A 21,798-nucleotide genomic window follows, 5' to 3' on the forward strand; every position below is an offset into this window, starting at 1 on the left:
TTACGGTTGATAAAAGGAATCAGCGCCGGTGCTAGTACATCGTCCCTGTAACGCTGTGCCGTCAAATTGCCGTTGATGACGACAATTGGCGTTTTCTTGACCACCACAAATGCCGCCCCAAACCATTCCGCTTCCTCCACCAAAACGGTCCGTCTCTTCAACGCAAGCGTCAGCAAAGCGTTCTCCTATTCTTCTGAACACTCTGGTTCTCCAATCAGCCTGACGCAACTGGATACGTGTCTCGTCGCTGAATATCACCATATTCCAGTCGACACGCCTCCACCGTTGATGACGTTGGGCCCGTGCCAGACGTGCTCTTCGGTGTCTCTGCGTTAACACTGGACCACGGTATGGTCGTCTAGGACGGATACCATACATACGAAGCCTCCTGCGTATGGTATCTGCGCTAACCTGCCTGCCTGGTAGTGTTGCAGCCGTGACGGTGGCTGGTTGGAATCGGTTTCTCAGTGACGTCATCTTGATGAAATTGTCGTCAGCCTGCGTCGTCACACGTGGGCGACCTGAGCGTGGTCTATCAGAGGTACTGCCAGTCTGTTGGAAGCGTCTACGTAATGAATTTATTGTAGCTTTAGTACAACCAAACAATCTGACTATATCTTCTGCGCGTCTGTTGCATTGCATCATCGCAATTGCGCGCTCGTGCTGAATTTGATTCAGACGTGCCATGTAACCAAAAATATTTCTTTACTTTTATGCTGTTTTATTCATTCAATCATCAGTGTTTCCAATGACAATAAAGTTTAACAAAGAAAATCGTTAATTACACGCGCACGTGAATTTCGTGCAAAAAGGCTATTGTGGGACTACTGACTTCACGGTTGATCGATTTTTAAAATTTAACACGTGAAGTTATTTAAGTGTAATATGGTATGAAGAAAACGCGCCTAATTTATAAATATAAGTTTTTTACTGAAAGATACCCTAGTTATAAATCTGGATAGTTTCTTTTGCTGTTCAGTATATTATATGAAAATATGTCGACAGGAATGTCATCATATATAAATAGTATATCTATAGTTTTACGAAACATATTTTACTGAAGTTGGTAGTAAAAAAAATTTCAAATAATTCTAATTACTTAACAGCATGTGAATGCTAATTTAACAATACCTTGAATACCCATACAAAAAATATATGAACGGTACTTTAGCATACAAGTTCCTGCACAAAGTACATCAAAGGTAGAGACCTATAATGAGTGACAAACCTTCATATAAGTTATGCAAGTTTCTAATACTGAACATTACAGAAAAAAGTTTACTGGTGGTTTCCAGTAACTTGTACAACCGGAGACCTTGCCATGGCACGTTGGTATGTTGGAAGCCGCACAAAACTAATTAATGATGATCAGGCCACTTCCGCATTAAGGTGGTTCATCAGGTTAGTGGTTTTCTTTTAAAATCGAGCCAAGAAAACATATTCATATGCAAGAAAACTTCATATTCCTACTGCCGTAAGAATTACGATGTAAGTGAAATACACTGGAAATAATCATGCAATTTTTAGGAACTTTCACAGAACACGTTGCCTCGTTTTAATATACATCTGTACTCTTTTCAAGTATCAAATATAGTATAAAAAAAATTCAGAATTAGTGTGAAATGTTCAAAAATGTACATTTTGCAGGGAGGTAGAAAATCAACATTTACTTACTGTTCCAACTGCGGGGCGAATGGTCAATGCACTAACACATGCCGTCAAAAAGAGTGGTTATGGGGTAACGGTGAAACAGAAAAGTAGCCTCCTTAAAGAAGAATACCATACTGCCGATAATCTTGAGATTTCCACTGATGGCACAAGTATCGTTGCACAGACAGTCTGGAACCTTCTTAATGAAAAATTTAAATCTGTCGTCAAAGTTTCGGTAAGTAATTGTTCCTTTACTTAAAGGAAAATCATATATGCACATAGACATATGTTTATTGTTTCAAAGTTCTTCTAGTAGATATAGATAAAAATCATCTTGTATTTCAAACCACACAAATCCCATAGAAAGCTCGATGCATTGCAAATTCAACGTTATGCACTGCACAAAATATTTCTCTTCTTTTGACTTCTTGTCTGACTGCAGTTCTGCAATTAAAGACCACGTGCAGAAGATATGAAAACTCGGGGATTAATCTCGGGTTTGGTTCATCAAGAACTCTTGTGATATTATCAAAAAGCTATTAAATAAACACTTGTTACAAGTGTTCGGCTATAAAATTACCTATGATTTTTCTTCTCTTTATACTAATTTACCACATAATCTGATAAAAGAAAAAACGGATAGCTTTAATTGAGAAAATAAATAAATAAATAAAAATAAAAGTATTTAATAGATTAAGTGAATTTACAGTAAATTTAACAAATACACTCTATGAGATTATGATCAGGTTTTTAAAGTGCTAATTAAATGTTTCTGTAAGATAACATATTTATCATATTTGGCAATAAAACTTAACGACAAGTAATTGTTATCACTATTGGGACTAACTACGCTCCATTCATTGCTGATTTATTCTTATACTGTTATGAACAAGATTCCATTCTCAGTTTGTATACTGAGACACAGATGGACTTTATTAAAGCTTTTGATTGAACCTCGAGGTTCCGTGATAATATTGTAAATATGGATAATTATCATAAACTACGAAAGGCTTTCACTGTATTTTAGTACAGATCGTCCGAACTTTTAAAGAGGTATAACACAATCTTTAAAACATTTCTAAAACTTGGTCTTTCACATCCCGCATACTATGGGGATATAGTTCACAATATTCTGAAAATCAAAAATATTGCTTATTGATATCAAATATTTAAAATGTGTAAAAATGTTTGTCAAAAGAATAAACAATGCAAACGTCGTTAAACACAAAATCGTGAAGCACAGTGCATGTTTGGTGATTGACCCCTCTATAGTTATTTGCTACGCTTTCCTGTTTGATGATACGATACCTAAAAAAGTGACAAGACTCCGTGACGCTTTTCTCCTAAAATCGGGGACTTAAAAGTTAGGCTCTTGGCGCTTTGACTTTAGACAAGTTGTTGCGTACATTTGTGTAATTATACCCTTGATTGACACTTTTATATGTTTAATATTATATGATCTGATATTTGGTCACTAATGTTAAAGCCTTTGTCAGCGGGGAGTTATTTTATTTACGCTGTCTTGTCTAACTTGTCGAAAATAGGGTAAGTGCGATGTTAGCATGCCCTAAACGTGTTTATACCCAACTTTCGTTTATACACGTTAGGCGGTGCCCTTATTTTCAATTGTTTTTTGTTTGCCTAGTATTTTGTGTTGCGTATGTTGTCATCTTTATTGTTGGTGTTTCTGTCCTGTCTATCCCTACTACCCCTAACACCCATTGATATATTTGGATTTGAACCCCCTTTTCTTTTACTATGAGTGTGTTATCGTGACCAACATATATTTGGCCGCCGGACGTCCCTGGGCAATGACTCACCTTATTGCTTTTTTCCCGCTTGTTTGCAGGCTTGTGCCTAATTATAATTATAATTTAATTAATCATAATTAATTAACAATTTTGAAATAATTGAAAGTAATTAATAATGGAGACAAAAGTCAATCAAAGTAATTGTAATTAATTAATTATTGACTCAAATTTGACCGATAATTGTCAATTAAATCTAATTATTCTTAATCATTAGATTTATCAGAATATTGTGCCTCAACTGTTAGTGCTCAGGTGAAATTTCACACTGTATACGTATATATTATTACTGTGTATGTATTCCATAATCAGTTTTTACTGGTGCCTTTCCGAGGACAAAGTGATTGACAGAAGGAAATGACGCCATTTGATTAAATCGCGTGTAATCATTTGATGAAATTTCCACATTCCAGCTACCCCACACAGCTCGACCTGAATTTCAAACTCCACAACTTCATGTCCTAAAATTTTCCAGATCCAATTAAGCAGGAAAATGTTACAAATTATAACTCTAACCCAGATTTACCTGCCCTTTATCAAACTAGATCTGGAAGAAATGTGCGACCACCGGATAGATTAAATTTGTGAAACATAATTAGTTGAACAGTGCTTTGAGATATTCTACTTATGATGTTGATAGTGTAATTAGCTGTGGAAATACCTAGACAAAACACGTACATTTATTAGATAACAATTATGTGAAAATTACTAAGCTGAAAATTGCTGTGACATTTTGATAACTTGAAACTGGGATTATTTTGTGTTATCTGAATTTTATTACATTTATCTAGAACGGAAAGTAACAGACCCACCTCGTGTAAAACTGAATTTCCCACTACTTTTAAGTATAGTGCTGAATCAGAAAAATGCCATTCATAAAATGATATCAGCTATGTATTTTTTTTATTCAAAAGAAAGGGGATGTTACATATTCTAATGTTTAAAGGGACACAACTCCAACATCCTTATGATTATGTTCTTCATACTAGATTACTGTTACTTAATATATATATCGCATGCCTCTATGATTCAAGATTATTCTATTGTTAAGCTTACTTCAATAAACATGTATTAATAACATACTTGGTATTCATCTCTTTATACTAACAAAGTATAGCTGTTATAATACTAGATTACTACGCATGTTACCCGATATACCACACTTCCCTGTATTTAATTACACCACCCTAGGCGGCCTATAGTTTGCACAAATACAAATTATAATCCTAATTAGAATAATCGGACATTATATTCGCGCGTAATAAAGAGAAAACCATTCATGCAGTAAAGCTGACACTGACCAGGAATGTGAAAATATCTTGTATGCATTTGTATTAGGACTGATAAATATTTTATTATGATTTTTATCCCCTCATGCCAAGAAGAGGAGAATTTATATAGACCAGACATCCTAACCTCCAACAGAGCTAGGAGCATATTCTTGCAAAATTAATTATTTTTGTTGTGGGCCTGTTTTGCAAATGCGTGGCTCTATAGCTGTGTTTGCGTGCCCAGTACTTCCGGTAGATCTATCCGTACCTTTTATCTTTTAGATACATTTTTTTTTATTTCTATAACAATTGCGAGAGTAACTGACAAAAATGGCTTATGAATAAACACAGCAGTTAACCTGATTTGTCAGATTTGTGGCCCTAAATAGAAGCACGTTTTGCTTTAAACAAACAAGTAGCTTTTCTGTTGATAAAAGCACACATGGAGTTTTACTACAGATTTAAATAAAAATAAGTAAATGGTTTAATTATGTTACCATATAGAGTTACATTAAGCCATTCACTAATTTTATATAATCTTATTATCAGTGTTAAAGTTTCGCGAAAGCAACATTTTAACATTATAAAAGATATCTTAAAAATTCAAAATGATCCCACTACCATCTGCAGAAATTTTTTAAATGGTGTATAAAATATTGAAGAAAACTGTTATTTAAACTAATATGATAATTATTACACGCCGTTCACGTCGTCAACGTTTGTTCAAATGGGTGCACTTGGCCCCTTTTAGGGGCCACTAGAGCTAAAAATAGAACTACCTTTAAACGGCTTCTTCTCTTCTTCTCATGAACCACTTGATGGATCTTCATCAAATTTGGTCTGTAGCATTGTTATATGGTCCTCTCCCAAGTTTGTTCGAATGGGAGCACTTGGCCCCTTTTAGAGGCCGCTAGAGCTAAAAATACCAAAACCTTTAAACGACTTCTTCTCATGAACCGTTTAATGGATCTTCATCAAACTTGGTCTGTAGCATTACTATAAGGTTTTCTCACAATTTTGTTCAAATGGGGGCACTTGGCCCCTTTTAGTGGCCGCTAGAGCTAAAAATAGAAATACGTTTAAACGACTTCTTATCATGAACCGCTTGACTGATATTCGTAAAATGTGGTCTGCAGCATCATTATATAGTTCTCTCCAAAACTTGTTCAAATGGGACATTCGGCATCTCTCAGGGGCCGCTAGAGCTAAAAATAGAAATACCTTTAAACAACTTTTTTTTTCATGAACCGTTCGATGGATTTTCATCATCAAACTTGGTCTGTAGCACCATTATAAGGTCCTATCTCAAGTTTGTTCAAATGGGGGCACTTGATCCCTTTTATTTATTTTTTGTTTGTTTTTGTTTTGGGTTTAATGCCGTTTTTCAACAGTATTTCAGTCATGTAACGGCGGGCAGTTAACCTAACCAGTGTTCCTGGATTATGTACCAGCTAGTACAAACCTGTTCTCCGCAAGTAACTGCCAACTTCCCCACATGAATCAGAAGTGGAGGACGAATGATTTCAGACACAATGTCTTTTATCAAATTGTCACGGAGAACATATGCCCCGCCCGAGGATCGAACTCACGACCCCGCGATCCGTAGACCGACGCTCTACCTATTGAGCTAAGCGGGCGGGTTTTGTCCCCTTTTAGGTGAGGAAAAGTTAGGTGTTAGGGCTAAAGCTAGAAATACCTTGAACCGACTTCTTTTCATGAACCGCTCGATGGATCTTCATCAAACGTGGTCTGAACCATTATTATATGGTCCTCTCCAAATTTTGTTCAGATAGGGGCACATGGTCCCTTTAAGGGGCAATCGAAAGCGACGGTTTACAGTAATGACGCCTAGTGTGAGGTAAAATTAGCGCTATAAATTGTGGTAAATTAAAAGGCAAAATCCATACGTAACGAGAGACAGATAAGATACCATTCCAATATCGGTGCTACCTAATAGACTTAAAAGGAAAACGTACATGCATACCACGGAGAAATGATAACTGTATTACATTGTTTAAATCATTTGACTGGAGAAAAGGCTGTTTCTACAAACAGTCACGAGACCCGGCGTGTTGCGGATTTTTTTTTTGTATTTACTTATTTTAATTTTCCATGATTAAACAAAAACCAAAAAAAAATGCCTGTGTCGATCATATTTGGGGCTTTCATTAGCAAAAAGAAAAAATGAACAAGAATAAAAACATCGTTAGGGATGGATTTACAACATTCGAAATATTCTATATGGAATCACCGGGTGTTGTATTCAACAGTTAATAGTAAAAATTACCGTGCAGTACCTGTCAGCTACATTTTCATATTAAAATGTATATACATATATTTCAAATATTTTGCTTACTTTTGTCGCAAGATTTACCGTTTTCATGTTTCAAGAAAATAGAACGGAATGATTCTGTGGCTGGTAAATAAGAGTTATCGCCAACAGGTGAATTCCATATAAGTATTGGTATCTAAAGACACGATACGTAAATACACCAATGCTCGCGTAAAATATAAAAAAAGAAAGCCTAAAGAAACAAAAACGCATATACTCTAATAAGGACCCGACGAAACAAGACCAAACAAAGTATCATAGCAGCTAACTCTCAATGGGCTTTAAGAACTGCCTCAGGAAGTTTTCCACCTGTTCCATCAGACACAATAAAAAAGAAAGCGTTGCGTCCAACTGCAAAAGTGCTAAATACCAACTACGCAGTGAATGTCAAATTACATATGTCATAAAAACTAGTAAGGATTACAGGGGCATACTATATCTAACAGATTATATTCTCGAAACATAGGTAATGTGTTCAATTAATGTAAAGTGATAAGTAGATAAGATTAAAAAAAAACATAATTACTACAATTAATCAATATATATGCCTTCTGTAATAAATCGTTATCCACCCATTAATTGTACAACAACAACTTCTACATAGATTATTGAATGGTTTACGTTACTGCAACATATTTTAAAGCGTTGATTATATCGACGTTGAATGGAATGCATAGTTTAAACGTTTAAGATAAGTTATAATACTTCTGAATACTCTATTATTTATATTTCGGAAGCTTTTTTTAGTTTGACATCAGTTAGGGTATGTCCCTTTAAGTGTGTATGGTAAAATAAGGCATTTTTCGCCATATGTTATTCTTAAAAATTCTATTTGTTTAACATTGCACGTTCATTGAATGCATCTGTTCCGAGAATATAATCTGTAAGATATAGGGTATGCCCCTTTAAATAAACAAAACAAGGACAAACTTGAATAGCCGATTTCTAAATATACTTTCAAGCACAGAATCAGGCTATTTCTCCTATTTTCCAGTTTGAAACATGCTTACATTGTTACCATCAAACGCGGTGTTTCTTTATAAAATAAGTTAGATGTTACTAAATACGTCTAATGATGATTTTGTTCTTGCTTATCGTTTTTTGTAGCACCGACGCAGACATTGGTGTTAAAATTTATTATTAACAGTCACAAAGAGAACACACAAAAATCCTCAAAGGGGACATTAGTCAAAACCGGTTTTAACAATGTTTGTTGTGTGTTGCGTATTTCATTGCATCTCATGAATAGACACAGTAAAACTTAGCCTGCTAGTATTTTGTTTGTTTGTATTCTATGTTTCTAATTCCAAAGGATCTTCTTAAAGATTTTATATTTTGATATGAACGGTCGTCTCATTTCTATAAAAGGTGAGCACATTTTGTTTGGCGCATATAAGCCAGAAAACCCAGAAAAGCGAAAAAGAAAACGCGATAAAACACCTAATAAGCAAAGAAAATCTTTGGTGCAAGGGAAGAGGTTTTCTTGATTTTGAAGCACGTTCTGAATACTCAATGGTATCCCTTTGTATTTAATCAGTTAAATAATAGATGCATTTCTACTATATTTTGTAATATGGGAGTAATGTGTGCCTCAAACTGACAGTATTAATTAACAACTTGTTGAACCCCTCTAGAATAAATAGGCATTTAAGTCTCACAACCCCTATTAAAATCAAAGAACGTTCGACACATTTTCCATATTTCCAACACATGTCACATACATTGTTTCTGTATTCAAATATAATTTAAGTACGTTTTCGAATTAATCAACCCTACGGTAGCAAAATAATGCAAAACAATGTCTGCCATCCATGAAGTTTTAGGAGAAAAACAGCTCAAAGGCACTTACTATCGTGTATCCTTTATTTGATCATTGAGTCTTTGATGCTCGACAAATATGATATAATACTAAAACAGAATCATTGATAAATCATTATTGCTTCAATTCTAGTGCCTCTAAATAAATCGCTTTCCTCGTCCAAAGTTTAATTGAAATTATTATAGCCGGTTTTACAAAGCACATTTATTCCGACATAATTAATATAATACATAATAAAATACTACCACAACAAACATAATCTATCGAGACATAACCGAAAATTGAATAAAAAATATCTCAAAGTCGCAGAAAAGGTTACATCCGGCATATATAGCAAAGAAGTAAAAGCAAGAAAATATTATGATTTTTTTCTGATCTAAGACATAGACAAAGATAGTTTGTGAATATAAAGTTTAGTAAATTTCTTCACTTAAACAGATTAGAATTATCAAAAATGAATTTACAAACATTATAAGTCTTCCTTATATACACGTACATCAGCTTTATTGACATAGGGACTACAATGGAGGAACTTACCTTACAGTGGAACGTTTATGTTATTTAATGTAAGCTTAACGTTAAGGTAGTTCTGACGTTTGAGTCATTTTTGTAGAATTTGATTAAACCCTGATTTTTCAAAACTTCATGATACATTCGGAAAATTCAGCAAATAAAAAAGATATAGAGTCGTGTGCTTGATTTTTTCCTAGACTGATTTGAAAAATTTGGACCTTACGCCATTTTTCATAATGGGGGTCTATGGGAAAATCACAACTTTCATATCATTTTCGGGAATAGAAATTTTTCTACAATGTAGATTTTAATAAAACAAAACTTCTCACAGTTGTAAATAAACATATGTTCTATAATATGGTTAAATAAAATGTATAGGTATATTTGCTTGTTTTTGAGATATTTGACCATGATTAAAGTAAATCGCACGTTTCAAACTAATTTTAAGACATTATTTTGACTTATTTAACGTGTTAGATGTTTTAATATCACAGTTTAACTTTAGAAAGATAGTATTAGTGCCATTGTAAAAAAATACGTACAGGTTTCCATTAATTCATAAAATGATTTTCATTTCCGTACGCCGAATCCAGGCTTTATTCTACGTTTTCCGGATAAAGGACGTTACAACATCACATTCGGTTTATCAAACGTGCAGAACTACCTTAATGTAATCATTTCATAAAGTTACGAAAAATTACCTTTGTACTAAGCATAAATCATTAAAGGCAGACATGGCAATAGAACAGCTGCATCGAAGTACCTTTTATTCAAGTTCTACTGAAATCTGATTAACTATAACGTTTTCACGATTCTAAAATATAGTAATAGAGAATATTTAGCTAACTGTTTGTACCAAACGCTTCACAGCTAGATTGCATTTTTGAAATTTAATAAATACTGATTTCTAATTAAGATTCTATAAATGGCGTGCTGTTGATATAGAAGCTGATCCAGATTGCTGGAACCTGTACCCTTTTATATGAGAGGCAATGCTAGGAGGGATGCTTTAATGCTGAGGACTAATCTAATTCTGTGACGCAAAGTACACGCTGTCTGTGTTATGAGGCTCACTTAATAAACCTGAATTAACTACAGCTGTTCTGCTATTCGAACTTTTAAATGGTAAAGGCAGATGCAAAGTATTGATTCATCTCCGGAAAACCAAATTATGTCTCGGACAAATAGCGTTCCATGCGAGTTCAATGCAATTAAATTGATTGATGAGGGCGCAACAGAATAATCGTAAACTTTGCTATTTTCGAATGAAATTTACTTAAGAATCAATCAGTTAACAAATTAAAAATTCAAGGAAACTGGATCATATATGATGAGTTCAGGTTCATAAAATGAATGGTATCTGGATACCAGGTAGTTCAAACATTAAATTTCCAGCTACTAGACAAGCGATTTGATTTTACATTATCGGACGTAATACGATGTTGCTAGTATACATATAAACAACAGTACAACGCGATTGCAAACGTTCATTTATCATATAATCGTGGTCTGTATGTTTACATTTCGCTCGCATGCTTTGAACATTTTAACCAATTTTCAGCCATCCATTACTATATCAGCACAGAAAGGTGTCCACAGAAATACGACGAGGCCATTTAAACCGTCTCATTTGATAGAATGTTCTAAATCTATACAGGCACTCAACCTGAATTCTTACAATTCTACCATTTTGAATATTCGATCTAGCATTCCCTAGTGTATTTGACAGTTGACTTTATCCAATTAAATTGACAAATCTTCAGCACGTTGACATGATTCACATTGCACTGACAGCTTTACTGCTGTTTTCTGCACAGAAACCATGGGCTTGAAAAATACTGTGAATACAGTTATTGAGCATCGGATAAAAAACTGGATTTGAATCCCATTTGCTGGACTTCAGTGACAAGAAGCATTTATACTTACAAACAAAATATTATAAATCGAAATTATGTATTTATTTTATTAAACTTAATACTGTATATAACTATTATGGCATAAGTGACAGTGCTATGCATTAAAAATTTCAAAAGGACGGTTTCTCATTCGGCCTTTATGTATAAAGATCATGGACGTTGAATAGGCTCTTTGCATACAAAAGTTTTTTTTTTCGTTTCCTTCGCCTCATGGCTTGGGTTGTAGGCTCTTTATTGCTAAGGATCTATAAAAGAACAAGTGAATGAAGTACTGCCATGCAATAAAACGACTCTACTTGAAAATGCACTTATTTTCACTATTGCCGTATAACATGATGATCTGATATCTGTCAATGATGTATATACAATATTGTACTATAAAAATCAAACACAACACTTGGATTAAAATTTGCAAATACAAAAAACTACAGATGTTGATTGTTTCATAACATCTATAAATATAAAAAAGAACTTAATTTCAATTTTGATAACATCTTATTTTGAAATTGATGGAATACTATGAGAAAAATGTAAGAAATCAATATAAAAGGGAAGTTATTCAGACGAAAATATACTAACATTTTTTAATTGGGTCAATATGACACATGAGCTTAAAATATTTTACAGACTGGACAGGAAAGGATCAACGTTGAGTTTTGACCTTCGGGTGTGCACTAGGGGGTCTGGATATTGCACACGACACTGTCTCATTATGTGGAACATATGTGTCTGGTTATATCAAAATCCCTTAAGTGATGACAGAGTTATGGACCAGAAAGGAAACAAACTATTGACCTTTGACCTCTGACAGTGACATTGACATTTGAGTTAAGGAGTAAAGGGTTGCGTTTGTGCTAAGTAATATTAAAATTACTATCGACCTTCGACCTCCAAGTGTGATCTTGACCTTTTAGTTAGAGCATTGGGTTTGCGCATGAGACATCGACTTAACATGGGAAACATTTATGCCAAGTACTATTGTAATCCCTTGATCGATGATAGAGTTCTTGACCAGACATGAAACAGACTCTGATCATGCCATGTTAACATTTGACTGCCAAGTATGACATTGACCTTTGCGCTAGGGGTCTGAAATTTGTGCAAAACATATCGCCTTATTAGGAGTACATTTGTGCCAAGTAATATTAAAATCTCTTCATGGATGGCAGAGTTTTGGACCGAACAGAAAAAATCCCTGTTGACATTTGACCTCCAAGATTGACCTTGACCTGTAAGCTAGTGGTCTGGGTCTTGTGCATTACACGTCATCTCATCTTGGGTAGCATTTGTGCTAAGTAATATTAAAATCCCTTGATGTATGACAGAGTTATGGACCGGACATGAAATTGCGGACGAACGGAATGACGGACAGACGGACGGAAAAGCGCAATCCTAAAGTCCACGGAACTGATTTTCAACCAGTAGGGGACTAATGAAAATCTTGTTAGCTCCCAGAATTATTCATCTACGTGCGAAGCCAGAGTTTTTTTATGACATATATAGATATCTATATAACATTCATACAAATCACATAAACAACACGTCGAATATATGTTCGTTAAATGATCAGTAAACTAAACAAGAGGGCCATGATGGCCCTATATCGCTCACCTGTTATCATTGCACTTGAGGACAAGAAGGTCCTCAGAAAAAATATCTAAGTCCAAAGGACAGGAACAACAAAGGGAAGAAATTTAACCAAAAAGAAAAAAAATCTTACAAGGTATAGATATGTTAAAATACATCTAAAATTGGAGGTCCCATCCTACCATCCATGTTGTACCACAGAAAACTGGTCTCGTGTTTTCCCTACGGCCAATAATAAAAAAGTTACTAAAAATAAGCTATTTATAGTAACGTAAAAGGGAAGTAATTAAAAAAAAATATTGTAAGTGGACAAAAGAAGGATCTACCAAATAAATCTGTTGACATAAATGAAATTTCAGATCAGTATCTTCATTAGTTATGGAGATATAACAATTTTAATTTGAAATAAAGGGAGGTAATTTGAAATAAAATCAGTCCATAGTTATCTACCCTGATTGTCTCAGTCCAACTAATAACAATAATGAAATTTCAAATAAGTCCTGTAAGTACTTACTGATATAAATCCATTTTGATTACAATCAGGGGAGGTAATCAGATATAAAATAACTCTGGAACCTATGATTGGATCTGATTTGTCATGGAATCCCAGATTTATTGTTGTTGAAGATATTTTGGAAGTTTGTATCAAATAAAACCATAAATGAAGTCTCTATATGGCTGCAAAAGCCAAAATAGCCAAATTTGGACTTTTAAGGGGCTATAACTCTGGAACCCATGATGGAATCTGGCCAGTTGAAGAAAGGAAGCAAGATCTTGTGGTGATACAAGTTGTGTGCAAGTTTGGTTAAAATCAAATCATAAATGAAGCTGCTATTGTGCAGACAAGGTCAAAATAGCTAATTTTGGCCCTTTCAGGGGCCATAACTCTGGAACCCATTATGGGATCTGGCGGGTTCAAGAAAGACACCAAGATCTTATGGTGACACAAGTTTTGTGCAAGTTTGATTCAATTCAAATCATAAATGAAGCTGCTATTGTGCAGACAAGGTCAAAATAGCTAATTCTGGCCCTTTCAGGGGCCATCACTCTGGAACCCATAAAGGAATCTGGCCAGTTCAAAAAAGAAACCAAGATCTTATGGTGATACAAGTTATGTGCAAATTTGGTTAAAATCAAATCATAAATGAAGCTGCTATTGTGCAGACAAGGTCAAAATAGCTAATTTTGGCCCTTTCAGGGGCCATAACTCTGGAACCCATAATGGGATCTGGCTGGTTCAAGAAAGGAACAAAGATCTTATGGTGACACAAGTTTTGTGTAAGTTTGATTAAATTCAAATCATAAATGAAGCTGCTATTGTGCAGACAAGGTCAAAATAGCTAATTTTGGCCCTTTCAGGGGCCATAACTCTGGAACCCATAATGGGATCTAGCCAGTTCAAGAAAGGAACCAAGATCTCATGGTGATACAAGTTGTGTGCAAGTTTGGTTAAAATAAAATCATAAATGAAACCACTATCGCGCAGTCACGAAATTGTTGACGCACGCACGGACGCACGGACTGACGACGGACGAAGGGTGATCACAAAAGCTCACCTTGTCACTATGTGACAGGTGAGCTAAAAACGAAAAATGATAATTCACAAAGCCTATAGACTAACGCATTAATGAGCCTCTAAGTCCCTTAACAAATAGTTTTGATATAAACAAACATAAATCATACAACATATTGTCTATTTTAGCTTTTTCTTGAATGCTTTGAAATACCTAAAAAGTTATATTTTCAGTTTGTTTCAGTTTTTTAATTCCGAAATACATCTGAATTTGTTTTCCTATGAATTGTACTCAAGGCCTAGAATATTCATGTTGAAATGGACTGGAAGACATACATTTAATAACAAGATCTAAATGAAAGTACGCATTAAGTGATTAGGGGATGCGCTTTCTTGTTGGACGTATTTATGCTAATTTACTTTAAAATACTTAAGAGTACTCGACATGTTTCTTTCCTCTAGGTGAACAATAAACAGTTCAAACAGACTTAACGCTAAGACATAATTTCCGTAAATAAACAGTTGCAAGAATCTACTAAATTACACTCATGAACAAAAATACTAAGTAGTTTTCTGAAAGCTGAATAGATACAAAACTGAACAAATCAATTATACATGTGTCTAGCATTAAGATATGATCTCTGTAAATGAACGTTATAAAAATGTTCTAGATTTTACCAAAGTGCAAAAATACAGAGTACAAAATCAAAGGAAGTTGTCTTGAGTTTGTATTGGTTGATTGTGGGAAGATTGATGTAAATAGTTTTGTGAAATATTGTGAAATACTTGCATTTTGTTGGTATTTTTTCAATTTATTTGTGCATTTTTTTTTCAGAATAACGTTGAAATTTTCAACTGATTTCTCTTCACACACAATGATTGGCCAATTATCACTTGTAGCTTTTCATGTCAAACACCAATACAATAGACGTGAACTACTTGATATTGGAAAGTATGCCCGGGGGAAATTTCGGCCAGATATTCCTCTTTTAACAACAATAAAACAGTTAGGTATTTTAAAATACAGAGGTTCAAGAGGAGGTAAACATAAAGTTAAATCAATATGGGATGTCAATAAAGGGGTCCATTTGTATAATTTACAAGTACTGCCTGAAGAAATCATAATTATAGTTCGACCACGAAATGAAATCTGTATAAACAGTTCAAATTGTATGGATAGCCAAAACCTTGAAATTCAGCAGCAAAATACCAAAAATGTTACCAAAATTAGATGTGAATCCATTACAACAGGAAGAAGTGAGAAGAAAATTCGTGTATGCAGTTTCAATCCAAGATCTGTCAAAAATAAGACAGTTTCTCTGTGTGATCACATAGTTTCAAATGATTTTGATTTGGTAGCACTCACTGAGACTTGGCTCGGAACTACCATGGATAAAACGTGTATTGGCGAACTTGTACCGAATGGATATTCAATTAAAAGTGTGGCACGGTGCAGCGGCAGCCGTGGAGGGGGTGTGGCTCTCATACATAAGTCTGCATTTACTCTTCGTGTTGTTGCATCTAGTCGTGACAAAGATTTTAAACAATTTGAATACATGGATTGTAATTTGAGCATCAATGGATTTTCTGCACGAGTGGCAGTGATATATAGACCACCACCAACAAAACAAAACGGTTTAAAGACTAGTGTGTTTCTAGAGGAAGAATGGCTTACTTTCCTAGGCAGGTATGCTACAATTGATAAATACATCATCATTGTGGGAGACATGAATTTCCATCTTGATATTCCGTCAGACCGAGATGCTGTCAGATTTAAAAGTGTACTTCAGTCATGTGGTATGCATCAACATGTGAACGGACCAACCCATGCCCGCGGTCATACATTAGATGTTGTAATAACCAGGAACGACAGCAAAATAATATCATATGTCGAGGTCATCGATCCAGGTCTTTGTGACAATACTGGTAATATGTCACAGGATCACCATGCAATTTCACTTCAACGCCAGTGCCGCAAAACCAGCTCCGATACGGAAGCAAGTTTCTTTCGGAAACTACGCTCTATTGACGTAAGTTCTTTCAAACAAGACATCTCAGCGTCCCTTGCACTAAATACGCTTCCAGAAGGCGCAGACGTGGATCAGCTAGTAAATGCATATTCAAAAGGATTATCCTTACTGATAGATAAACACGCTCCTTTACGCACAAAAACTATCGTTCTTCGACCTAGCTGTCCGTGGTTTACAGACGAACTTCATGAGGCTAAACACTTAAAACGCAAGCTTGAGCGGAAGTGGCGTAAATCCAAACTAACATCGACCATCAACTTTATAGGGACCAATGTGCTACCATGAATAAACTCCTAATTCAGGCCCGAACCGACTACTTCTCTGATAAGGTGAAGTCGTGTGGCACTGACCACAAAAGTTTGGCCAAGATAACCAAAAATCTACTAGGAGACAGCCAAGATGCTTCCCGTCCCTCTAACACATCACCAAAGGAACTTGCGCAGAAGTTTAGTGACTTTTTCATCGAGAAAATTGAGAACATTAGGAATGATATTATTTCGCATAGCCAAACTGATCGTGATTCAGTAGACTTGCATTGTCCAGAACACCAAGAAGTAGCAAACTGTCTTATTGATTTGGCTCCTACAACGATAGAAGAGGTAGAACAAATTATACAAAAATCTCCAAACAAATCCTGCGAACTTGACCCTTTACCAACATGGCTTCTGAAGAAATGTCTCGATGAGCTCTTGCCGCTGATAACAAACATCATAAATACATCAATGGAATTAGGTTATGTACCAAAAGAGTTTAAAAGTGCTAGGATAAGACCCTGCTTAAGAAACCAGGTCTTGAACCAAACATTCTCAAAAACTACAGGCCTGTATCTAACCTCCCTTTCATTTCAAAAATCTTAGAAAAGGTAGTAGATGCGCGTCTTGAGCGGCACTTGAGTGAAAATGAGCTACATGAGGGACTGCAGTCTGCTTACAGAAAGTTTCATTCAACTGAGTCGGCTTTGATAAAGGTACAGAATGACATCCTCACATCTCTCGATCAAAATTCTGTAACAGTCCTCGTGCTACTCGATCTTTCTGCGGCTTTCGACACGATTGATCACCAACACTGTTACACCGGCTCGAACATCATTTTGGAGTCACACACAAAGCACTTGCATGGATGTCATCATATCTTAGTGACCGCTATCAAACTGTATGCGTTGATGGTGAGTTGTCGACGCCTACGTTGATGAAATACAGTGTGCCCCAGGGATCAGTGCTTGGTCCAAAGAACTATATCATGTACACTAAACCCGTGGGTGCCATATGCAGACGTCATGGACTTCTTCATCATTTCTACGCTGATGACTCTCAATTATACCTATCTTTTAAGCCGATAGAGGCTGTGGCCAGAAGTGAAGCTTTGCGCCGCATTGAGAGCTGTCTGACTGAAATTGTCTCGTGGATGAATTCCAACATGCTGAAGCTCAATGCTGACAAAACATGAGGTAATGCTATTGACATCAAAGCGTAACTCCAAGTACATTGATGACGTTTCTGTGAAGGTCGGTGATTCTGTGATAAAATCCACGAAATGTGTTAGGAATCTTGGAGCAGTATTTGACAGCGGTATGGATATGGAACAACAAGTCAACTCGGTGTGCCGGGCTGGATATGCACAACTTCGCAGAAATAGGTCACATCAGACGGTATCTTACCAGTGATGCCACAAAACCCTTATAAACAGCCTGGTTACTTCACGGTTAGACTACTGTAATGCCTTGTTAAGTGGTATACCAAACAGCACACTTAACAAGTTGCAACATGTCCAGAACACTGCAGCTCGCGTAATCACTAAGACGCCCCGTCGCAATCATATAACACCGGTTCTGAAGGAGCTTCACTGGTTGCCAGTGAAATACAGGGTGCAGTACAAGGTTCTGACCCACACCTTTAAGGCGTTACACAATCAGTCCCCTGCCTATATTAGGGATATGCTAGAAGTGTATAAACCGGTCAGGACCCTAAGATCGCAAGACACGCTGTCACTGGTTATGCCAAAATCTAATACCATGATGTATGGCAATCGCAGCTTTTCGTGCACTGCTCCAAAGCTTTGGAACTCTCTTCCTGTCAAAATCAGGGAAGCTGACACGCTAGCTGCTTTCAAAAGCCTGCTCAAAACCCACTTTTTTGTACAATATTTTGTTAACTGACCGATACATTTATTTTTTTTATCTTGTTTTTTTTTAAATTATACTTGTTTTCATTCATGATTTTTGTTAATGTGGAATGCATTATCTTTGTATACGTATTTGTTTGTATTTTTGCAATTTATTCTGTAAAGCACTTTTGAACGTGTACAAGTGCATGAAAAGAGTGCTATATAAATGTGGTATAATAATAATAATAATAATAAAAGATACAAAATTTGACTTGCCTACGAAAGAATAACAAAATCTTGCCAGCTCCCATTATTATTTTGTTTACGAACGATACCAGAGTTTTTTTGGCTTTTTCGGGGTAGCTGATGTGCTTATAAAGGATTCGGAAATGGTTTATTTCTGTGAAATTATCCAATGAACAAGAGTGCCAGACTGTCACAGAATACGCCCGTCAAAATATTCAGTTACGTATCATAAAGGTAAAAATGTTGATGCTGTATGCTAAAATCGCAGTTTTTCAAGTAATCCAAGAGTGCCTGAGGCGATTTGGCTGGTTTTATAATTTGACCGAGATATTATGCCCACAAATATTGTCAGCAAGTTTGGTGAAGATCGAATAAAAACTGTTCGACTTAGAGAGCGGACATGCTTTTGGACGCCGACCCACCCGCCCGCCACGGGTGTTCACATAATACGCCCCGCTCATTCAGAGACTGGAGTAAAAAAATCTTTTTACAACTTCAACTGACCAATGAAAAATACAGACACAAAAATCAGTTCGTCCCGGACACTAAGACAGGATTTGACATGTTAGCAAATCAACCAGTTATACACGGAAAATGGTGTCTAACTACATCTTTGATGACACAGTCTTATCCCTATTAGTCATGTAAATATTATGCTGTCAAATGTGTTTGACGTCTAAGTAAGATATTTCTGGTCAACGGTTCTTATAAGTAATTTGGAAGTAATGTATCATGAAAGTTACATAGCGCTAGACATATTGAGACAAGAGATTTTCAATGTGCAAATACCGTTATTCCATTATATATCTATTTAAATCAACATTAAAATGTCACATGTCTTGACATGTCAAATTGCTTCAACTCGACTGTTCCCAAATAGTTGTTAAAAATCAGAAAAAATAAAGAATTACATAAAAATATACTAAAAATGTACAGAACAGAAGCATTGGATTTACGTACATTGCAATATAATTCTTCGAAATTCGCCCTGCAGTTTCTGGGGAAAAGTCGTTTATAAAATGTGGTTAGACGGACCTACAAACAGACGAAGGTAGAAAGGCGATCGATATGGCGCTTCCTGGAGGTACAAAATATGTGTATTGTATTCAATTATTTTAGCACAACTTCGTAAAAATGAATGCAGCATCCAATGTTGGATAATTATGAAGAAAATATAGCAGTACTGGATCCTTCACTACTTAAGAAATCAAAACAGAAACATGGACTTAGTTCAAGCGGTGTAAACAAATTAACTTATCATTCATGTACTGGTTTGGAATCAATTTCCGGTCATGTATAATTACTGCTACGGTACTTTTCGGCATTGTCCGTGCAATAATTCAGTCATGCTCATTAAGATGTGTGATGTTCACAGCATATACCGTTTAGGCTTATGACATGAATTAGTTTGAATTTCTGTGAACAAGTTATTAACAACAATACAGGGCTGTCAAAATTTGTATGAATTTACTCTCAATATGCATTGTTTTAAAAACTAAAGACTGGAAAAGCGTAAAAAATATTAATCGTTTTATTTCAATATCCCACCGATACATCCTCAAAAACTTAAATTTTGTCCGGCCACTAGTTTACCGCCTGGAGAATATAAACGTTTTTCATGGCCCAATATGAGCCCCCAGGAAAGCCTTATTCTGTGTGAAAAGGTAGTAGTGGTAGTATTTTCATTATAAGAGGAGCTGGATTTTCAAGTTTGGGAAACATAAAAAAGCAATTAACAAAAATATATTTTTCGGAAACTGATTCCTAACCAGAATATGCTATACCCATGATTAGCCTCTTTAAGTTCTTTTAAACATTATATGTCTAACTTTTAGAGTTGAAAGCTAGCCTGCCGCTGCCAGTGAACGTAACTTCAAATGTTTCTTTTGCTCGAACATATTCTGCAGCGTCTTCCATATGTATTTCTGTCGTACAGTCATCTACTACATGTGTGATTTTGCATGCCTGTATATGGACAATCGCCTCTTTATTCGGTAAGCTGTCCACAAACCTACAGAATGACTGGAATGTCAATGTGGCCTGATAAATATTAACCATTTTCAAGGGTTGTTTATTTTCAGTATTCATTTGCAAAATACGATCTCCGAAGTCAACATCAACAAAAGTGATTCTTTCCAAACAATGAAGCGTCGGCAGTGTATCTAAAATGATGTCAATCGAAATGGGTGTCCTGAATTCCAGTATATTTATTTCTGTCAGTTTTGGAGCATTTCGGATATCTTCGATTACAGACTTTACAATTTGCCCTTTAGTATTGTCTTGAATCACCAATAGTTGCAAGCTTTCATTATTCAACTTTGTTTCATGAGACCCATGTTCATACAATTTCTGCAACCTTAAATACTTGAGATTTGAATGGTTAGATAAATTCAGAACGCCGCCACTGCATTCATTTCCATGCTCACAGCATTTGATTTCACACAGAAAAAGCTGAGTTAAAGCTACTGTGTTCGATATAAAACTAAACACTTCAACAATGTTTTCATGCTCTAGAATTACATCAGACAATGCTAAGGAGGTAAGATTTGTAAACCGCCCGGTGGAGACATTAAATCTACCTTTACAATTTGCTAGAGATAAGCTGACAAAAGTAGAACTTGATGTAGGTATGTAATTTTCGTATTGCTCTATGTCAACTCTGCAAGTCTCTAAATATGTATCTTCATTAACGACCAGTTTTTCCAGCATGTCTAACGATGTCAACTCACTGATATATACATCTGTACTGATAGATTTGATACAACGCTTGTTGTTCTCTAGAAGCCTTTTCAATTCTGTGGTGTATTCATCTCCGATAAAAACATCCGATAGTGGCAATGCAGGTTTGTACCCTTGACAATCGCCTTCCTCCAGACACTGCATCAAAAGCGTTTGTAAACATCTAAGAGCACCTTCGCCATTCCAACCCTGTTCCAACATTTCACCAGCAAGAGTATTATATGGTTTTCTAATAACTAGAAACTGAAACTGGTAGTGTGCTGATTGTCTG

At 35.6% G+C, this 21,798-nt stretch overlaps 1 protein-coding gene across 1 annotated transcript; it reads right to left on the bottom strand.

Annotated features, from left to right (window-relative positions):
- Nucleotides 1-687, bottom strand: LOC128550131 (uncharacterized). The gene has a single exon (XM_053528498.1). The coding sequence runs from the start codon at nt 685-687 to the stop codon at nt 1-3; it is 687 nt and encodes a 228-aa protein (XP_053384473.1).
- Nucleotides 688-21,798: the final 21,111 nt, after the last annotated feature.

Source organism: Mercenaria mercenaria, chromosome 1 (genome assembly GCF_021730395.1).
Source record: "Mercenaria mercenaria strain notata chromosome 1, MADL_Memer_1, whole genome shotgun sequence".
In the NCBI taxonomy this organism is placed as follows: Eukaryota; Metazoa; Mollusca; class Bivalvia; order Venerida; family Veneridae; genus Mercenaria; species Mercenaria mercenaria.

Coding starts and splice junctions, on each gene's coding strand:
- LOC128550131 (XM_053528498.1), bottom strand. CDS start 687: ATGGCACGTCTGAATCAAATTCAGCACGAGCGCGCAATTGCGATGATG.